The 20,950-nt window shown below is 39.4% G+C and overlaps 1 protein-coding gene across 4 annotated transcripts in view; it reads left to right on the top strand.

The window, feature by feature from the left end:
• The first annotated feature begins 4,921 nt into the window (after nt 1–4,921).
• SUCO (SUN domain containing ossification factor) overlaps nt 4,922–20,950 on the top strand; it is a 74,296-nt gene continuing 58,267 nt past the window's right edge. For 2 of the 4 annotated variants that reach the window (XM_081218990.1, XM_081218991.1), the window contains exon 1: nt 4,922–5,273. In XM_081218990.1, the coding sequence (XP_081075116.1) occupies nt 5,212–5,273 (62 nt within the window). In that variant the 5' untranslated portion in view covers nt 4,922–5,211. The remainder of the gene's footprint in view (nt 5,274–20,950) is intronic. The other 2 variants (XM_081218989.1, XM_081218988.1) reach the window with 1 other exon arrangement.

A 20,950-nucleotide genomic window follows, 5' to 3' on the forward strand; every position in this document is an offset into this window, starting at 1 on the left:
ATTTGGCAGGACTTCCCTGGTGGCGCAGTAGTTGAGAGTCCACCTGCCGATGCAGGGGACACGGGTTCGTGTCCCGGTCCGGGAGGATCCCACATGCCGCGGAGCGGCTGGGCCCGTGAGCCATGGCCGCTGAGCCTGCGCGTCCGGGGCCTGTGCTCCGCAACAGGAGAGGCCACGACAGTGAGAGGCCTGCGTACCGCAAAAAAAAAAAAAAAAAAAAAAGTATTGGGCAGATTGTAATGTGGTATGATTAAACAAATGAAATAGTAATTAAGTAAAAAATTATTTCTTGGGACCCTATAATAATAATAAAAAAAGCATTGTGTTTTGCATATGTAACACATGACCTCTTTGCATAAGGAATTTACACGCTGCTTGGGGAGACAGACATTACAAGAACTAAGAACACAGGTGTTTCAGGACATGGCAAGGATGTGATGAAGGTAATGTTTTAGAAAGCTTCATCTGAGAGCATTGTACAGGAGGTACTGAAGGGCACAGCAATTAAAACTCCTAATACATCATCATCAGTTGCTTCGTTTCTCTTCCTATGTGGAAATATGTATTTATAAATGCTTGCTAGATCCTTCCACCAGAACCTCAAGCTCAAAACTATGCTCCTAAAATCAAACTAATCTTTCCTACAAACCTGTGACTCCTGACTTTCCCATTCATGTCATGACCACACACCCTCCTGGAAACTGTCTTAGATTTCTCCCTCTCCATTATCCACTTCCTGAGTAATCCTTCCTCTGGCTGATTTCATTACTAGCCTGCTAAACTCATGTATTTTCAAAGTAGACATTTGTAAAACAGTGATAGAAGATTAAATTGACGATCATAAAGTACAAAAATTTTAAGGGGAAATCTTATCTTTTGTTATTTGCTGTATAAACAGAACTGAACAAACCAACGTTGCAGTTTGTGATTCTTCTGTTAAGGGACTGAGTTCTCAGGCTGTCCTAGAGAAGCAATTCACTTTCTTATCTCCCTCTGAGTTCTACATTTTCCTCCTCCAGTGGCCACATTATCAGTGCTCTAGGGTAGATTTGGCAAAGTAGTTTAGGCTCCCCTCAGGCAAGGAGTGACTGAATAAAACAGGTATGTGCTATTCTATGTACATATCTACACACACTCAAAGAAGCAGCAGCAAGTGGAGTGAAGACAAACAGTAAGAAATCTCCGTACTGTATCTATATGTAGTTAAAAATTTAAGTGCTGATCACCACATTCACCCTTATTTCCATCTGGTTTAGTCCCTTTTCTTGTCTCTGTATACGTCTTTTCTCAGTTCCCTGGCCTTTCTTTCACTGATTTCCAGGGAACTTTTTTCCTAAATGGCTTTTACTCTAGAAGCATCTAATTTCATTGAGCCTCAGCTGTTCCTCTCTAAGACACATAGTATCTCAGCGTTTTATAATATTGAAAAGGGCAAATAACTTTTCAACAAATTCAAAATAAGTCAGAGCTTGCTCATCAAATATCACCAACTTAGACAAATATTTCTTCTCTTGTGCTTTGAAAGTATGATTTATATATGAGATAAATGACAAAGGAGATGGCCAGAGGGGTTGGCTTCTTTTCTGAGATCTGCTTCTTCTTCTTCACCATCAGCAAACAGAGTATTTGATCTCTATCAGGGCAGGGACAACCTGTCCAGAGTTTCTGTGTCTTTAACCTTTTAGGAATGGGAGAGCTCCTGTTCATCATGCATTTTTGTCCTTGGTGACTTCCTGAATAATCCAAGGACCTGCAAGTCACATGAGTTATCATGTGTGTTGTCGGTGCTTTATAGATTTTATTGAATTGTGAGATTCTGCTATAGCACAGTTTCTCAAGCTGGGTACTTTCAGCTTTTCAGGCCAAATAATTTTTTTGTTATGTAAGGCTGTCTTCTGCATTGTAGGATGTAGCATCCTTGAACTCTACCCACTAGGTGTAGCATTACCTCAGTTGTGACAACCAAAAAATTTCCAGACAATGCCAATTTTCCCCCAAGGGAAAAAAAATTGTCCCTGGTTGAGAATCACTGTAGTGTAGTTAAGAGGTGGTAAATGGTGATTACTTAGCGTGAGCCTTAAAGATTATATACACATTTTGGTTTTTCTATATGCTTTCTTGCCATTCTTTGGCATATGTTATACTTTTGAGTATGGTGGCATTTATCTATACTCAATTTATTTTATATAATTCTTACTCATTTTCTTATTATATTTATCTATTTCATTATATTTTTTCCATTATTTTTTCTCATTATATTTACCAACCATGCAGAAAAATGTCTACCAGTTTTTCAAACGTCACCTCCATGGAACTTCTCTTATTCTCACTATCTGAAGCCTTGAAACAAAGAAGAATGAGCACAAATAGAAACTCAAGTGAAGAAGTTAATTTACGGGGAAACAAGTTCTATTTTATGCAGGTAAAATTTGAAGTGATGGTAGAATAAGTGTTATGTCTAGCACTTACTTGAAGTGAAGTTGGGATATAGACCGGGGAGTCAACAGTATAGATGAGAACGGAAATTATGAAATATCCAAGAGAAAAATGAAAAGGCTCAGAGGGCTGAAAATTACACCTTAACATGAAACAATGGAAATGAAATTAACAAAAAGGGAAAAAGATATTTATTTATTGAAATAATTAAAGCTAATGATTGATTAATAATTAGGTGAATGGCAACCCTACCACAGGGGTCACAATAAAGCCCCAACTGTAGGAAAAAGGAAGAAAGAAAGAAAAAGAAGAAAGAAAGGAAAGAAGGAAGGGAGGAAAGAAAGAAGAAAAATTCTATCTACTAACTATATATTCCAAAAGATCATTGCAGAGACTTAGTGGAAAAGCAGTGGGTGGACTTGTGGGTTTGGGGTGAGAAGGAGAGGATACAAGAGAGGCACATGATAACTTGCCAGGCTTGAGTTGAGCATGTATTCTAACAGAACTTTCTTTGCTGTGATCTACTGAGGATCAGCTCAGGAGAACCTCTTCCTTGCCATGAATAACCTATTTCCTGGAGTGAAAGGAAAAGGGTGCCTCACATGGTAAAGAATGTAAAATAGTCCCCATCCTTCTGTTGCCCCTACCTTCCTTTTAATTTACATGTTAATCATTTGATACTGCTCTTGGGCGAGTTAAGTGCTTGCCTACTACAGTGAGAGAGATGAAGTGATTTTATTGTCATATACTAAAAGTGCCATGAACAGATCATTGGAACTGTTACCTAATTATTGCCAGAAAAATTAGTTTAGGATGAATTCTTCTAAAACCAAATCATCCTATGTAGAATTTTTCTAATATCCAGTTGACTCATAGTAAGAATTCTAGAATGAGTCAAAACATTCTGTTCCCTGGGAATACAATTAACAACTAATTCAACTTAGAAGGTTTACAAGGAAATTACGTGGTTCAAAATTGTCAGATGGGCACTTTACTGAGTCTTTTTTCCTTCGACCACATGAGCACCAAGTGGCCTACACTTTAATAACACCTGCTTTGAACATTTCTTACACTAGACATTGTGCCATGTTCCACGGCACAGACAACTGGAGTCTCCATTCTCCCATATGTCTGGCTGCTTTCTGGAGAAGGTAGTTCTGAGTTTCTGACAGCCAAGACAAAAAGGGAAACATCATTGAGTTATGCTTTTATATTTCTTATTTTATAAAAGAAATATCACTCGGTAGAGACTAACTTCCCTCTTAGTGTCAAGAGTCAAATACATCACCAGAGACAGAAGAAGGAACACATGAGGCCAGAGGCCAGACGTCTTCTCCCGAGCAAAAAAAGCTCGTGCGTCTTCCTCTATACCACCTCATAGAAGAGAACTATGTCAAGAGGCGCTTGGGAAGAAAAGCGGTCAAGCATTGTGGACTTTCAGGCAGAGGGTCCCTAAACAAGCTTCTGAGAGATCTTTAGGGGCCTCAATGGCATAAAAATCTCGGGGGTGGGGCACACTGCTCGTTTTAAAGATTGAGAAGCGGTCACTTTTTGTCTCAGACTGTAGCAACAGACGTGTGTACGCGACCACCTTCCCCGCTTTCGGTGAACCTCAGAACTTGGAGCTCCCCCATAAGGAGCCGCAGTTTTCCCTTCCGGCCCCACCGCAGCGAACCCAAAGCACGAATCCAAGAGACTGAAGACCAATCGAGCCGATCCCAATGGAGGAATCTGGCGGGGAGCGAAATTCTTCAAGAGGCGGAAAAGATGCGGAAGACTTCTCATTCCAACCAATCAGATGAGAGGCACTCTTGGCACACCCCTTTCCGCTAACCAATCAGCACCTAGCTCGATGGGCCCGGCCCACTGACACCAGGAAAACGTCTTTTAAATTTTATTAGTATAGCTTTTCCCCCACCGTCATTCTAGGCCTTCCCACAAACTGTGGTCAAAAAAGGAAAACTGGATGTAACAATTCCAAAGCTGGCCAGTCTTGCAGTGAGAAGCGAAACCACAGACCTCTTCATCAAAACAATGATCCTGGGAAGGACAGGGAAAGGGAAAGGGAAGGGTTCCGGAGAGAAAACTACAGCTCCCAAGGGCCCTTGCACGGACACGGCGCGCCCTGGGCTAGAGGGCGGGCCATCGTGCGAAGAAGGCTGAGGGTCACGAGGCTCCTCTTGGACTTCCTGAAGTGGGCGGGACTTGAGATGGGCGGGGCGGTGGCCACCCCCGCCTCTCTCGCTTTGTGCCCTCCTCCCTCTGGCTCAGACGCCTGAGACGTCGGAGGGGGCGTGGCCCGCGCAGAGGCTAGTGGGGGGTGCGAGCGCCACTGGACGTGGGTGACGCGTCTTCTTCCAGCTCAGCGGTGTATGAGGTGTCGCGGCCCCGCCGGTGATTGGTTGTTGAGAGGCTAGTACGCAGCGGCCGTTGGTCGCCGGCAGCACGGAGCGAGAACCGGGGAGGGCGCGGGGGATATGGGGCAGCGGCGGCGGCGGCGGCTGGAGGAGGCGGGCGCGGACGAGCCGGCGGCCGCGGCAGCAACGGCGATTCCCGGAAGCCTCCTGTGAAGCGCACCCGTCGGCGCCGCTGTGGGCCCCTGGGAGAGAGCGGCCAGCGCGCGCGCCGCTCAGGAGCCGCTTCTCCAGCGCCGCAGCCCTTCGGACTCTCGGTCTCATCCTCGCTCTCCTGCTCCGGCTCCTCCATCTTGGCCTCGGCAGTAGCAGCTGCCGAGAGGATGTGCCGCCTTCTGGCAGGGGGAAGAAGGAGGAAAAGATGAAGAAGTACCGGCGGGCCTTGGCCCTAGTCTCCTTCCTCTCTCTGTGTTCCCTGGTCTGGTGAGTAGCCGCGACCACACGGGAGTTTTCCATGAAGGGAGAGAGGGGCAGGGAGCGGCCCAGGTCACACCCCCAAATCATCCCGGCTTTTAGGGTGCGGGTCTCCAAGGCTCCTATGAAACGACAAACCGATTACTCCGTGACTCCTCGGCGGGCTGGCCTGGCAGCCCTCTCTGCGGAGGTTTTCGTGGCGCGTTTTGTAATTTACAGAGACTTAAGTGGGAGAGGGAGGCGCCTGGGTGCCTTTGTACCCGGTTACCCTGGCCCTTGGTGATGGTGGGTTGTGTGTGGGAAGTGTTCAGATAGAGGCTGGGTAAGTTGCTCGGGTTTAGTAGCAGCCACTTGTTTTCATGGTATGGGAAGGGCATAAGGTATGTCGGATGTGATGTGTTCCCGACAGGCGATTTTTAAAAACGTGACTTGTCGTGAAGGTGACTAATGTACGAACACTGGTTCTCCTGGACCTTTCTCTCCTAGTCTTTGGCCTCGGGTACACTTGGGGTTGCTGTTCTTGGAGACTTTTGGGAGGCGTTATGAAGCACTTTTTTAAGGGGTAGATGATAAGAAGCTGTTTAGCAGACAGTGTCTTAGGGTATAGTGCGTACAGGGGTTTCTGGTAGTGTGGCTTGGATAATGTCCCGTAGTAATGGAAGGATAAGTCCTGCATTTTGAAGGCGGGAAGAGTGCTTTGTCTATAAGTTTGTGGAGTTTCTGTTAGTCCCTGGCACATTTGGGGTTTTTTGAAGGAGAAGAGAAAGCTTGTCAGTCAAAGGATCGCTACCACTGTACTTGGAAAATTCATTCTGCCCTCCGAGGGAGTTTCTTCGGAGATGTGTGACATTTGCTGACTGTAAAGATGCTTCTTCAGTCAAAGTTATTTGCCGTTACATTAGAATCTAGATAAACTAAGTTTCTTGTTTAGCTTATTTCTGCAAAACACCAACAATTTTTTTCATTTATGTGGGTGCCTAATGGATTCCAAAGACACTGAAGTTGTAGAGTTGTTGCTCACAGAAAATATTATGTAAATAAGAAGAAAAGAAAACACTTGCCTGGCTGAAGAATTTTGATTGGCAGGTTGATAGACGTTTTAGAGAACAAGAAATTTGGCCTCTTGACGTTCATTCCGAACCCTTTAATGAGACCAGTGTTATCTCACCTACTTTTTAGTATCATGTTGGTTACCAAGAAGGGCATGTAGGAGATGAGTCCACTCACCTCATTTTAAATTTAAATTTGTACCTGAGATACGGAAACCTTGTGTTCATATCCGCTTCTTTCTGGGGGCTGTTTAGTTGTTTGTAGGTTATATATGTTTTTTCTTTCCTCTTTCTACTTGATCTTGCCCATCTTTAGGCCATGTTATTCTTCATCACTTTCTGAAATGGTTGAGAGAGCAAAGAGGTTACACTTTTCATTCAGGTTTAAAACACACCAGGATCTCTGATTTTCTTTTTTAGTTGAAATATACTTGACATATAACATTGTGTAAATTTCAGGTGTACAACATGTTGATTTGATGCATTTACATAATGTAATATGGTTACCATTGTAGCAATAGTTAGCATCTCTATCACATCATATAATCATTTCTTTTTGTGGTGGGAATAATTAAGATCTGGTCTCTTAGCAAGTTGATAATTATAATACAATAGTGTTGTTCTGTACTCACTATACTGTGATCTCCAGGACTAACTTATCTACCAGTTGCAAGTTTCTACCCTTAAACATGATTTTAAAAAAATTAATTGGCTGGTGGCAGTGAAATCAAGCATTACAGTGTGGTTTTTAAAATCATTTGCAGATTTAAATTAACCAAGCTTCTATTACTTTGTTTAATTTCGGGCTGTCTTTTGCTTAAGCTGACCTCAATATGGTTTCTCAACTTTATTCATTGGAAGTAGTAAGGAGATCATTACCTGTTAGGGGAAAAAAAAATCAGTTAGCCTAGTACTGAAAATAATAGTCATTAAGTTCTGTAAAGTTTATTGACTTTCACAGTGAAAAATGGATGTTGAGGGATTAAGTAAATAGTGCAAAGTTTAAGAAACTTTTGTTTAAGAAACAGTTGGGTTTGTTTTGAGATTTGTTTTTGCTGCCAAATTTCAAGATATTTTAATTGTTCTTTACTGAGGCCGTGGAAAGGCATTATAGGATATTAAGGCTTGAGAATTTTTTGGAAGGGTGATGATGACATCAGGGAAGAGAAGTGGTGTGTGGTGTGATTGGCAAAGGGTATGTTGTGTCTTTTGAGGCTGTTCTTCCTTGGGAAATTGGAATAATGAAATTATGTCACTGACTCAGCTGGAGATCTAACTCTTGCTACAAGATGGTCTGTTAGGTCATTTCTCAACATCTCCATTCTGCCTTAGCCTAATGCCCGTGTAGGGTTTGACAAGTTTTGCAAAGAGCCATTTTTGTTTCTGTCATTTATAAAGTGTTCCAAGATTTTGTGATCCATTTCTTTTTTTTTTTTTTTTTTTTTTTTTTTTAGCTGTACGCGGGCCTCTCACTGCTGTGGCCCCTCCCGCTGCGGAGCACAGGCTCCGGACACACAGGCTCCGCGGCCATGGCTCGCGGGCCCAGCCGCTCCGCGGCACGCGGGATCCTCCGGGATCGGGGCACGAACCCGCGTCCCCTGCATCGGCAGGCGGACTCTCAACCACTGCGCCACCAGGGAAGCCCGATCCATTTCTTTTTTAAGCCATACCATTTTGTAGATTTATGAGTGCTATGTGTTTATACTACAATACTCTATAGTTTGTAAGTTTCTAAACTCCTCATCCTACCAATATTACTGATTTTTTCAGTCACTTTATTTATACTGTCACATATTTATAGTCTTGCTTATGTCTCCCCTCTCCTTTTGTCTTTCCAGCCTGGAGTCCTAACCTTAGATTACTTTCACAAAAGGCTCATCCTATCCTTCTTATTATTCATTCTGGTTGCTATTTTTTCCTTTTGCATACTTCATGTGATTCTTTATCAAATAGTAGAGTATTTTAGGCATAAATGTACTATAGCTGTGGCAAGAATAATTAAGATAGCTATTATTTATTGTCAACTACCTCTTACAAACCTGTGGTGTGTACTTTGCACATTTTAGCACCTTTAATCTTCACAATAACCCTATTAGTATTATTGATAATTTACTTTTACATTTTATAATTAAGAAGTAGAGAAGTTAAATAACTTGACTAAGGTAAAGCAGCTATTAAGTTTTGGAGCTTGGATTTGAACCTACGCCGCCTGATTCATGGGATCCTGACTGCTGTAATCCTTTGACTGTAGGTCAGGAAACCTATATTGTAGATAGGGCTCCATCACTTACTAGATCTGCATCCTTGGACATGTTTTGTAATTTCTTTGAACCTTAGTCCTTATATCCTAAAAGTGGGAAAACTAATTCATTCACACCCCACAGGGTTGTTAGGAGGATAACATGAGATAACATATATGGTAGATCTTTGTAAAATAGTAAGGGTACATTATCTATATGTTTCATCATAAAGTCATTCAACAAAAGTTTTTCTCATGTTCATTAAGTACCAGATGTTGTTATGGGCATTGAAAATGTGGAAATAGGGTGACCAACTTATCCTGGTTTTAGCAGTGAAAGTCCTAAGTCCCAGGAATCCCCTATGTTAGTTTCCTATTGCTGCTGTAACAAGTTACCAAAAATTTAGTGACTTAAAACAACACACATTTATTATCTTACAGTTTTGGGGGTCAGAAGCCCAAAATAAGTCTTAACTGGGCTAAAGTCAAGGTGTCAGCAGGCCTGGTTCCTTCTTGAGACTCTAAGGGAAGAGTCTGCTTCTTGACTTTTTCAGCTTCTAGGGGCTGCTTATATTCTGTGGCTCCTTCCTCGGATTATTCCAACCTCTTGCTTCAGTCTTCACATCTACTAATGACAGATCCTCCTGCCTCCTTTTACAAGGACTCTTGTGATTACATTGGGCCCACCCAGACAATCCAGGATTATCTCCCCATCTCAAATTCCTTAATTTAATCACTTCTGCAAAGACCTTTTTACCATGTAAGGCAACATATTCAGGAATTAGGACTCAGACATCTCTGGAGGGGCCATTATGCAGCCTAGCATACCTGCCTTGGTCCTGGCAAACTAGGAAGATTGATGACCACCTTAAAGAGGGAAAAAAAAAAGACTTGGTCAGTGCCTTAAGTGGTGGATATTCAAATTTTTTTGTATTCCCCCCATCAGAAAAGCATTGTGCATGCACCTTTAATATGTAATTAATTGTTTATAAGATTTATACATGTGTAAATAGGTATTAGTATATTAGTATACTAATAGCATATTGGTATACATAATAAATTACACAAATTAGATGATTAAGAAAGATGAGAAAGAAAATAAACCGTCTAATACTTTAAGTTAACAGACCTTTTTGTTCTTATTTAAAAAGTAGTAGTTTGGTGAGAGGTGTGTGATTGACTGACTAGATTATTTTACATCAGAATGTGGATGAATAATAGCTTGTGCTTAGCGCTGCTCTTTTCTTGTTGGCTTGTGCTTGCATTATTATTATCTTTGCAGGAATTTTTTCAAAGCTACTTCTCCATGTTGTGAGAGTCAGTTTAGTTAAAACTAAATAATATAATCCCTAAATTGGCTTCATTGAGCACACATAAATTGCAGTGCCTCACAATGTGCTGGAAGTAAAGCCCACTGTTTGTGGAACTTCTGTACTTTCCTCAGGTTTCTGACTATGTAGTCTCTGCTGTTATGGCCAGCTGACCTTCAGATCAAGTGTGAATCCGTCTATTAATCTTGATAAAGCTAAATTAATTAAAAAATAGCCTTTATTTTTTAGAGCAGTTTTAGGTTCATGGCAGAATTGAGCGGAAGGTACAGAGATTACCTTTAGTACTTGCTCTCTGCGCCCACACGTGCACGGCTTCCTCCATTATCAGCATCCCCCAGCAGAGTGGTTTAATTTATTTTTTAAGACTAAAAAAATCTATTTTTTTCTTCCTGAACCCAAAAGGATCATCTTGGAGAAGCTCATATATAGAGCTAATGAGAAGAGCCTGACATTCAAACAATTCTCATACATTTGACAAATAGGTACCAAAAATAGTTTAAAAGGTCTTTAGAAACTCGGAGGGAAGACTTTGTATTCTAGATAACGGTCTATCACTAGCTGTGTGTCCTCCAACAGATTATTTCTATGAGCCTCAGTTCTCATCCATAAAATGCTTTGCAGAATGGCTAGTTCGAGTTGGGAGAATTTTGTTTCAGGCAGAGGAAAGATTCCTGTTGGTGGAGGGAGATGGGAAGGGAGGTTAGAGCCAGGTTTTGAAGGGACTTGATTATTGTGCAGGTGAACTCTGATTTTAACCTGACTGAGAGGATGAGCCAGTGAACTAGTTTAAATAGGAGAAACCGGAGAGTGAGGTCAGATTGATCTTTTAGTTAGATCACTAGGGGGATAAGAGTGGATTGGAAAGGACAGACTTTAGAGACAGGGAGCCCTGAAGTGGCAGTCACACTAGGAGAGAGTTGATGGATATCCACAAGATATTGTGGATAGATATCCACAAACATTTTATTAGGTAGAAACATTTATATGTTTAAAATACTTTAGTAAGAAACTAAATACTCTGTTGGAAACGTACATGTTGCAGATTGTACTTTAGTGCCAGGTGTATGTTACCTGTTTTGTTTTCAAGACCATATTTTAAAGTAGATTCAAAAAATAAAATTGTACCTGTCTCAAGGGAATGGAAATTGCTTTTGAGTATTTGTAGTATAGGAATGTCAATCCTTTGCGATAGACTAGTTTCATAAATGCCGAGTTTTTTGAAAGAAAATTTGGTTTTATTTTAGGACTTTGTTTTTGTAATGAATCATTAGTTAAAATTATTTTATATTTTCCGTAAAAGTAACACCTAGCTTTGGTAGAAAATGTTTTGTAGCATTAACATGGCTCATAAGTACTAAGCTTGTTTTATATATATATATATATATATATATATATATATATATATATATATATTTTTTTTTTTTTTTTTTTTGCGGTACGCGGGCCTCTCACTGTTGTGGCCTCTCCCGTCCGGACGCGCAGGCTCAGCGGCCATGGGTCACGGGCCCAGCTGCTCCGCGGCATGTGGGATCTTCCCGGACCGGGGCACAAACCCGTGTCCCCTGCATCGGCAGGCGGACTCTCAACCACTGCGCCACCAGGGAAGCCCTATATTTCTTGTTATGGAGTATTTGAACTCGATAACAGGAGAAAATGTGTAAAGTGCTTAAAACAGTGCTCTGCTCACAGTAAGCCCTATTTTGTAAGTTCTTATTATTCATTCATCCTGGATACTTTGGCAGAAGTAGGATCCTAGGCTGAGGTATCAGAGTTCAGAAGTAGGAATCCATACATCTGTTCAAAATATCAATATTACTGTGTTGCCAACAATGTATTTGGTGTGGTGGGGGTGGCTGAAGAAGCAGGAGACTTGAGCTCTGCCCTCAGGAGTATACAAGCTGCTTGTCAAAATATAGGTAGGTACTGGTGTAGTGGAAAGGGCATGAAACTAAGTTAGAACTTGGCTGTAATCCTTCATTTCTAGTATTAACAGTGAACATTTATTGGGCACTTATTTCTTTTTTTAAATTTTTTGTACAGCAGGTTCTTATTAGTCATCCATTTTATACACATCAGTATATACATGTCAATCCCAATCGCCCAGTTTATCCCACCACCACCACCCCCACCCGTGGCCACTTTCCCCCTTGGTGTCCATACGTTTGTTCTCTACATCTGTGTCTCTATTTCTGCCCTGCAAACTGGTTCATCTGTACCATTTTTCTAGGTTCCACATATATGTGTTAATATACGATATTTGTTTTTCTCTTTCTGACTTACTTCGCTCTGTATGACAGTCTCCAGATCCATCCACGTCTCTACAAATGAGCCAATTTCGTTTCTCTTTATGGCTAAGTAATATCCTGTTGTATATATGTACCACATCTTCTTTATCCATTCGTCTGTCCATGGGCATTTAGGTTGCTTCCATGACCTGGCTGTTGTAAATTGTGCTGCAGTGAACATTGGGGTGCATCTGTCTTTTTGAATTATGGTTTTCTCTGGGTATATGCCCAGTAGTGGGATTGCTGGGTCGTATGGTAATTCTATTTTTAGTTTTTTAAGGAACCTCCATACCGTTCTCCATAGTGGCTGTATCAGTTTACATTCCCACTAGCAGTGCAAGAGAGTTCCCTTTTCTCCACACCCTCTCCAGCATTTGTTGTTTGTAGATTTTCTGATGATGCCCATTCTAACTGGTGTGAGGTGATACCTCATTGGAGTTTTGATTTGCATTTCTCTAATAATTAGTGATGTTGAGCAGCTTTTCTGGGCACTTAATTCTGTTCTAAGTGCTTTATATACACTAACTCATTTTGTCCTAATTAAACTCTTTTGAGATAGACACACCATTTTAAAGAGATTAAGAAGGGTACAAAGAAATTAACCAACTTGCCTAAATGCTCAGTAAGCACTGAGCTGGAATTTAAGTAGCCTGAGTCTGAGCCTGTGCTCTTAACCACTACTCTCTGCTGCCTGTAGGCTGGGAGGTGGCCTTAGGCAAGTTTCTCTACCTTTTCTTTGTTTGTCAATTTTCTTATCTAAAAAATGGGGCTGACTGGATTGGCTCTACAAGGAATGAATAATAGAATTATTCATGAAGCTTTTAAAAAAAATACATCCTACAGCACTTACCTTGGAGATTTGGTTAAGTTTGGGATACTCTTTTGTGCATTCCAGTCATTACTGCTAAATTAAATGAATTCTGAGATTTTTCTTTTGCACTTTTAACATTCTAAGGTATCTGATTTGAACATTAGTGAACAATACAAAGAGCTGAATTGTTTAGTAGTTTCTTAAAAGCGGGAAAAAACTGGACTGGAGTTGTCAAGGAAGACTTGGTTTTAAGAGAAATGACATGTGTGGTTCATATACCTTACTTCTGTGGAATACAGGTGCTTCATGAACTGAAATAAGATACACTGGTGCTGTTAATATGAATAGTGGCCTTTCCCTAGTTTGTGTGTGTGTGTCTGCTTGCCTGCCTGCAGTGGGCAGATAGTACTTAATTGTCAGGAGAAATGAGAAAGGTTATGAGTAAAAGAGACCATGTACTTGATATGGGTGGAAGTGATAGTAAGCAGACAAGCCTGAGTAGAAAATAAAAGCTAAAGTCATCCCTTCGTATCCGTGGAGGATTGGTTCCAGGACCCAACCTTGGATGCTCAAGTCTGTTATGTAAAATGGCGTAGTACACTCAGCCCTCCCTCTACCCAGATGTGGAACCCATGGATGCGGAGGACTGAGTGTATTCTGGAAATTGTGATGGGTTTTGCAAGCTAAACCAAGGAGTAAGGCAGTAAAGATCCAGCAAGAGAAGTGGTGTTTGGAGAGTGTTATTTTGACATCATTGTGTTACAGGAGAAAGGCTGGAGGGATGAATACTAAATGAAAAGTAATTGGAATAGTTGAAGTTTTTCATAACAAGGACTTAACTTGGCAGTAGAAATGAAGAGGGTTCATTGAGCAGAGATTTTGAGGAAGTAAATGATCTGGTTTGGTGATAGGTTGGCAAGTTGGCAATGCAGTACAGTAGAAACAGCATTGGGCTATGATTCAGAAGAACTGGGTTTTAGTTTGCCTCTAACCAGCTCTTGGTCTTCAACACCACCTTTCTGTTGTCCATCTCAATGTCAAGAGATGTTTACTGAGGCTTTTCTATGTGCTGCCTTCTGTGCAAGATTCTGGTGGACAAAACAGAAAAAGTGGCTGCTTTCTTGGAGCCTACTGTGGTTGAGAGAATAAATTCTAGGGTCTAAAATGATGAATCTGTGAAGTAAAGTTCAAAGAGAGAAGAGGAGTTAATTTTTTTTCTTTTAACTTGGGAAACTAGAGGAATTGGAGGTGTTAAAAAAGAACTGGAAGAGTTGCAAAGAGTTTTAAAGGAGAAGGAGATGTTAGTTGAGGCGAGTAGAATATCCTAGTGGAAACGTTATATAGGCACTTAAATGCAGACTTCAGTGAAAATGAGATTGGGCTGGAGCTGTCCTCATAGAGGGGATCATTTTTGAAACAGAACCTTTGAACATGGAGTTTCTGCAGGTACTTAGAACAAGCAAAGGTGACAAGCAAAGTAAAGCTCTGAGAGCGGAAACTAGGGAAGGTGGAAAGAGGTTTAAGGAGGTCATTTGAATGGTCAGCAATATAAAAGTCTCAGATAGCCTGAAAAGCTTGAAAGTTGAGAAAAGGGCCTTGTTTTCAAAAGAGAGAGGTGATTGGTAAGTTTTTGTGAGTGTTGATAAGTTTTTGTGAGTGGAAATAGAAGGTATTTGGAGAGTGGTAAGTGTGAGCTTGTACACATTTGTTTCGCAGCCAGAAGGGATACAGGAAGCTGGAGTAGCCTCACACTTGTATGTTTCAAACCACTCAACCCATTTCGATTTGAGGAGGGATACTGAGGGCCTACTGCAAGGGACTTGAGCATCTGTGGATTTTGCTATCTGCAGGGGGTCCTGGAACCAAGATACCTAGGGACAACTGTTTACACTACTCTGGAATTTGATAAATGAAAGAAGATAAGGATAGTAGCTGATAACAACTGCTAACATTTGAGTGCATATTCTATGCCAGGCTAAGCATTGCACATGCATTATTTCATTTTCCCATTTTACAGTGGAGACATACAGGTTTTGTAATTTGTTCAAGAGAATACACCTGGGATTAACACTTGGGTCTTTTGACTCTGAAGTCCATGCCCTAGCCACTACACTACAAAGCTTTATATTTATCTCTTGTGGCTGCTTTCTAAATCAAGAGGTAAATATTGCCCCTCCCTTCTAATAGTTCTTATATTTTTATGGCCTGCTGTAACTAGCCATGACTAACATCATCAGTTCTTAAGGGAATGGATTAGTGTTATTTTCTCACCTTTCTTTTCATTTATCTATTGATCAGAGAGTATTAAATAAGAAATGTAGCACTAGAGAAAGATCGTAGGCTTTGGAGAGGTAGGTCTAGATTCGTAGTCACAAATTGAGTGACATTGGGCCAGTTAACTTCTGAGCTTTATTTGTAAAAGTTAGATTAATATTTTAATCTAAACTGCCTGGCACACTAAAAAAGAAGACTGTTTTCTTCTAGAGACATCAGATATTTAGGATTGGATTGATCATACTCTGTTTATGCCACCTTCTGTATGGGTCCCCCTTTTTCCTCCATTTTACACCATTACTCTTTTTATCTTCTATCTTCATCTTCACTATCTCCTCCATGTTAGGCATTTACCCTAGAGTATATTTGATGTGTTTTTCCAGTCGACCTTCATGTATTTACTTCATATATTTGTGTTTTCTTCCAAAATAATGTTTTGTTTATATGTTTTAAAATTTACATACAGGGTATAATGCTATTAATCTCATTCTTTTTCCTACTTTTTTCCACTGAACACTTTTAGAAGCTTGTTTTAGTTACTAGAATCATCATTAAGTGAATTCTACGTAGTTAATGATGTGGCAGATGCCTCAGGAAGGCCTGATCTCATTTATTCATTCATTCAATGGGTATTTATTGAGCCCTTTGTGTGCAGGCTGCTTCTAATGAGAGACTTTATGCCAACAAATGCATTTGGGAGTATTTGTTCCAGTTGCTTGTCTTCTGCGCTCCCAGTACTATAGATGAATTAGGGTGGTTTTGTAGTAAATCTTAATTATCTGGCAAGGTGAAACACTTGTCTTTGCTTTTTTTGTTAATATAGTTATTCTTAGACCGGTTTTTCCATATCATATTTAGAACATTAGGATCCGTCAGGTTTTTTTATTTGTTTGTTTTTGTCTTTAGGATTTTCTTTTAATTTTTATTTTATATTGGAGTATAGTAGATTTACAATGTTGTGTTAGTTTCAGGTGTACAGCAAAGTGATTCAGTTATACATATACATATATCTATTCTTTTTCAGATTCTTTTCCCATATGGGTTATTACAGAGTGTTGAGTAGAGTTTCCTGTCCCATACAGTAAGGATCCTTCAGGTTTTTTTGTTGTCCTTTTTTTTTTTTTTTTTTTTTATGGCTGTGTCGGGTCTTAGTTGCAGCACGCAGGATCTTTCGCTGCAGCATGCGGGCTTAGTTGCCCCGTGGCATGTAGGATCTTAGTTGCCCAACCAGGGATTGAACCCGCATCTCCTGCATTGGAAGGCGGATTCTCAACCACTGGACCACCAGGGAAGTCCCCCTTCAGGTATTTTGATAGGAGTTATATTTAAGTGATGAATTACTTTGGGGAGAATTGCTGTCTTTACTCTGCTGTCAGTAGCATTCCATCCATGAACATATTAGATCTTCATTTAGTTGTCTCCTCATTTTATGGTCATTATTAGAGTTAACACTTTTTCTCTATAAGTGGTTGTGTAATTTTTAAGGTTAATTTCTATAAATTATTTTATAATTTTTGTTATTGCTAATAGTTTATTTTCTATTTTGTTATTGCTGGGAAGGAAAATACTGACTTTTTTGCTTATATTTTTAAATTGAAATAATTTACATACAGTGAAATGCACATATGTTATCAACTGTATAGTTGGATCAGTTTTGACAAATGCATACATCTGTGTAACTCACACCCCATCAAGATACGGAACATTTCCATCACTCCAGACTGTTTTTTCATGTCCCATTCTACAGAATTCCCTGAAGCAACCGGTGATTTGATTTCTGTCACCGTGGATAGTTTTGCTAATTCTGGAACTTTATTTAAATGGAATTATACAGTATTTATTCTGGTGTCTGGCTTCTTTCACTCAGTGTAATGCTTCCAAGATTTATCTATCTTGTTTCATTCATTAGTAATTCATTCCTTTTTATTGTGAGAAGTAGTACATTGTATGAATATACTATAGTTTGTTTACATTCTCCTGTTGAACATCTGGGCTGCTTCCAGTTTTTGGCTATTAGGAGTAAAAGCTACAGGGAACATTTTTGTACACATAGTTTTCATTTCTCTTAAGAAATACCTAAAAGTGGAATTGCAAGCGCCAAAACAGATGGATATCGTATGCTTCTGGATATAATACCCTGAGAAAGACACAACATCACTTATGAAAGCTTCCAGCCAGGAATACATAACCTGAATCTGGTCATGAAACATCAGACAAACCTCAAAAAAGGACCATATTATTTCAAAATAAAAGGATTATATGCTTCAAAATGTCAGTGCCACATAAGGTAAAGGCCAAGAACTATTCCAGGTTAAAGGAGGCTGAAGGCACATGAAAAATGCAGGATATGATCTTACACTGGATTCTGTACTTGAGGTGGGGAGAGGGGGAATGCTGTAAGGACACTACTGGGGACATAGATTATTGTGTCAATGTAACATTTGCTGAGGTTGATAATTGTGGCATGGTTGTGTAAGAGAAGATCCTTATTCTGAAGAAATACATACAGAAGATATTTAGAGATAAATTACATGGAGTGGGGAGAGAGGGAGGGCTATGTGCTTGCCAGGAGCAAATGGCAAATGATGGAACCAATGGGTCAAAATGTTAACAATAGGTTGATATGGGCAAAGGGTTTGTGGATGTTCTTTGTGCTATGTTGGCATTTCTTCTGAAAGTTTGAAATTATTTCCAAATAAAAAGTGGGAAAAAAGAGTGGGATTTCCTTTTTCTCTGTGTATGGTGTTGATTAATCCACTCAAATTTCTTTAATTATCATCAATTAATTCCAATTTTTGTATACTTTGTGCCAATTTTGTTATTTTTCTAGGACCATCCATTTCTTCTGAGTTTTCAAATATATTAGTATATATAGCTGGTAATATTTTATAATTTTAAAAAATCTGTTTTGTTTGTGGTTACTTCATGCTTTTAGAATGTATTTTGTTAATTCACGTCACCAACTCTCCTTTATCGGTTTTTCCAGAGGTTTATCTTTTTAATATTTTCATAGGAGAACTAACTTTTGGTTTTCTTAATCTTCTTTGTTTTTTTTGGTTTTGTTTTTTTTCAGTGATTTCTGTCCTTATAGTCTTCCTTTTTTCTTTAAATTTACAGTCCTTTATCTTCTTGAGTTGAAAGATTAGCTCTTTTGTATTCAGTGTCTCCAAATGCGCTCAGAAGCATAGTTTTCCTGCTGCTGTTTTACCGGCATCCCACCAATTTCGACCTGTAGTCTTCTGCCACAGTGTTTTATAATGTTCCCTATTGTTTCCTCTTTAACCAGAGGATTATTCTGCTGCATAATTTTGTTTCCAGGCTTTAGAATGTTGTTAGCTGTTGCTATCCTAAATGACAGTCAAATGTGAATTTTACAAGACATTTAATTACATTTACTCTGAAAGTTAATACCTTTCTATATGAATGGTGAATCCATGCCACGTTATTGGGGAGGAATTGGCAAAAAGGGATAAATGTCCTCTTAGTTTCCAGATTCTATTTTTTGAGTTTTTGTGTGTGTGAGGGGGTGGTGGGTGGGTGGGCGAGTTGGGGAGTGGCAGTGGTGGAGGTGATGGGACTGATGGGAAGTGGAATGAAAAGTGACCTAATTTCCTTTCTGCTACTTGCTACAAAACAGTTCCCCTCGGAACCCTTATTCATTTAATAAATATTTATTAAGCACATAATATTTGCAGGTTTTGGCTTTGTAGGGTGGGGCTAAAGTATCACTAGTTAGGAATATGGAATTGATTCTCAAAGAGTTTAAGTGTAAGAGAGGATATACATGGCACAGAATCAACTTATAAATAGTAGAGGGGAGTACTCATTTTGAACTGAGGGAGAGTGTCAGAGGCTCACAGACTGCCATTTATCTTGATGTGATTTGTGGTGCTGAACTTCTTAAAAGTTTTGAAACTCATCTCATCAGGCTTGGGATTTTCATAGTACAGTTTTTGAAACTTGATTAACTAGTATGGAATGAGACCCATTTAATCATGCAACAAAGTGCCCTCAGCCATTGTAATGTGACCCACTGATTCTTAATGAGGGGGCATGCATATCTAATTCACCTGGGGGAACTTGTTGAGAGTAAAGACCCCATTATAGAGATTCATTCTTCAGTAGAGTTGGAGTGGGTTTGGGGTATTTCATCTTACTTTGGTGATTTAAAATTCCTAGACAGTTATTAGTTGGTGATAAATTTTATCTATTTTAGGCTTTTTCTTATACACAAAATTAAGGTTATCTTTACAGGTCTGTCCTTAATTAATATCTGTCCTTAAATAGGGACTGATATGTTAGAGGTATTTAAGTGATACTATTGATAAAGCTGTAATTAAGAGGAGGAATAGGGTAGATAGGTAAAGAATGTAGTCTATATTAATGTCAGGTGTATTCGTATTCTTCAGAGAAATAGAACCAACCATATATATATATATATATATATATATATATATATATGTATGTGTGTGTGTGTGTGTGTGTGTGTGTGTATATATATATATATATATATATATATATATATATATATAAAAAATGAGGCATTGGGTCACACGATTATGGGAGCTGAGAAGACCCACAGTCTGTGATCTGAAAGCTGGAGACTGAGGAAAACCAGTGGTTAATTCAGGCCAAGTCTGAAGGCCTATTAACCAGTAGAGCTGAAGATATAAATCCCAGTTAAAGGGCAGGAGAAGATGAGATGCCTCAGCTCAAATAGTGAGCAGAGGAAAAAAGGGCAAATTCTTCTGATTTTTGTTCAGTTCAGGCCCTCAAAGAATTAGATGATGCCCACTTACATTGGGGAGGGCAGTCTACTGAGTCCACTGATTCAAATGCCAATCTCACCCAAAAAACTCCTAACTTTGGGTAATGGGATTTGATTATATGATAGTAAAAGGTTCATGAGATTTAACGTCTTTTGGCCATCTTCATATTAACTGTGAATATTAGGATTTATACACACATATACACATACACATGCAGAATACTTGGTGATAAAACTAGTGTGTGCTCATGGTAGAAATTCAGAAAGTCTAGAAAGGAATATAGAAAATAAGGGGGCATAATCTCCAAAATTCTAACACCCACAGTTTTGAATATCTGAAACTTTTTGTTGTCCCAAGTATGTGTATATATACACTCACAAATGCACCTACAAACACACATGTGTACATACACACAGCTGAGAATCAATGCAAAAGTCTATCAGTAAAGAAATATTTAATAAATAATGATATATCTGTATGAAATTTTGAATAAGTAATATATTCTTGTGGTTCAAAAGACATAGAGTATTATAGAGTGAAGAATACCCATTATCCTGTCACCCAGTCCCTCAGTTTTCTACCCTGGAGGCAACCAAGGTGTTGCTATTTTTCTTTTCTTTTTAATTCTTCCAGAGAAATTTATGCACATACAGGTGCCTTTAGTACACATATGCACACATGGTAGCATACTATATGTATATATTATTATGTACTTTGCTCTTCTCTCTTTTTTTTTGGTTTTAATTTTTATCAAAATGATGTATTCATATCAAAAAGTCAGATAGCTCTAAAAAGATTTTGTTTGTTTACTTTTGCAAATAAGCCATTCCCTCATCCCTCTTTCCCTATTATTTCTTTCAAGGAAACCACTTTTATCTCTTGGCTGATGAATTTTATGTTTACCTCTTTGTCTCTAAAATAATTGCTT

The sequence above is a fragment of the Mesoplodon bidens genome, assembly GCF_964165515.1.
Source record: "Mesoplodon bidens genome assembly, chromosome: 2".
NCBI lineage: Eukaryota > Metazoa > Chordata > Mammalia > Artiodactyla > Ziphiidae > Mesoplodon > Mesoplodon bidens.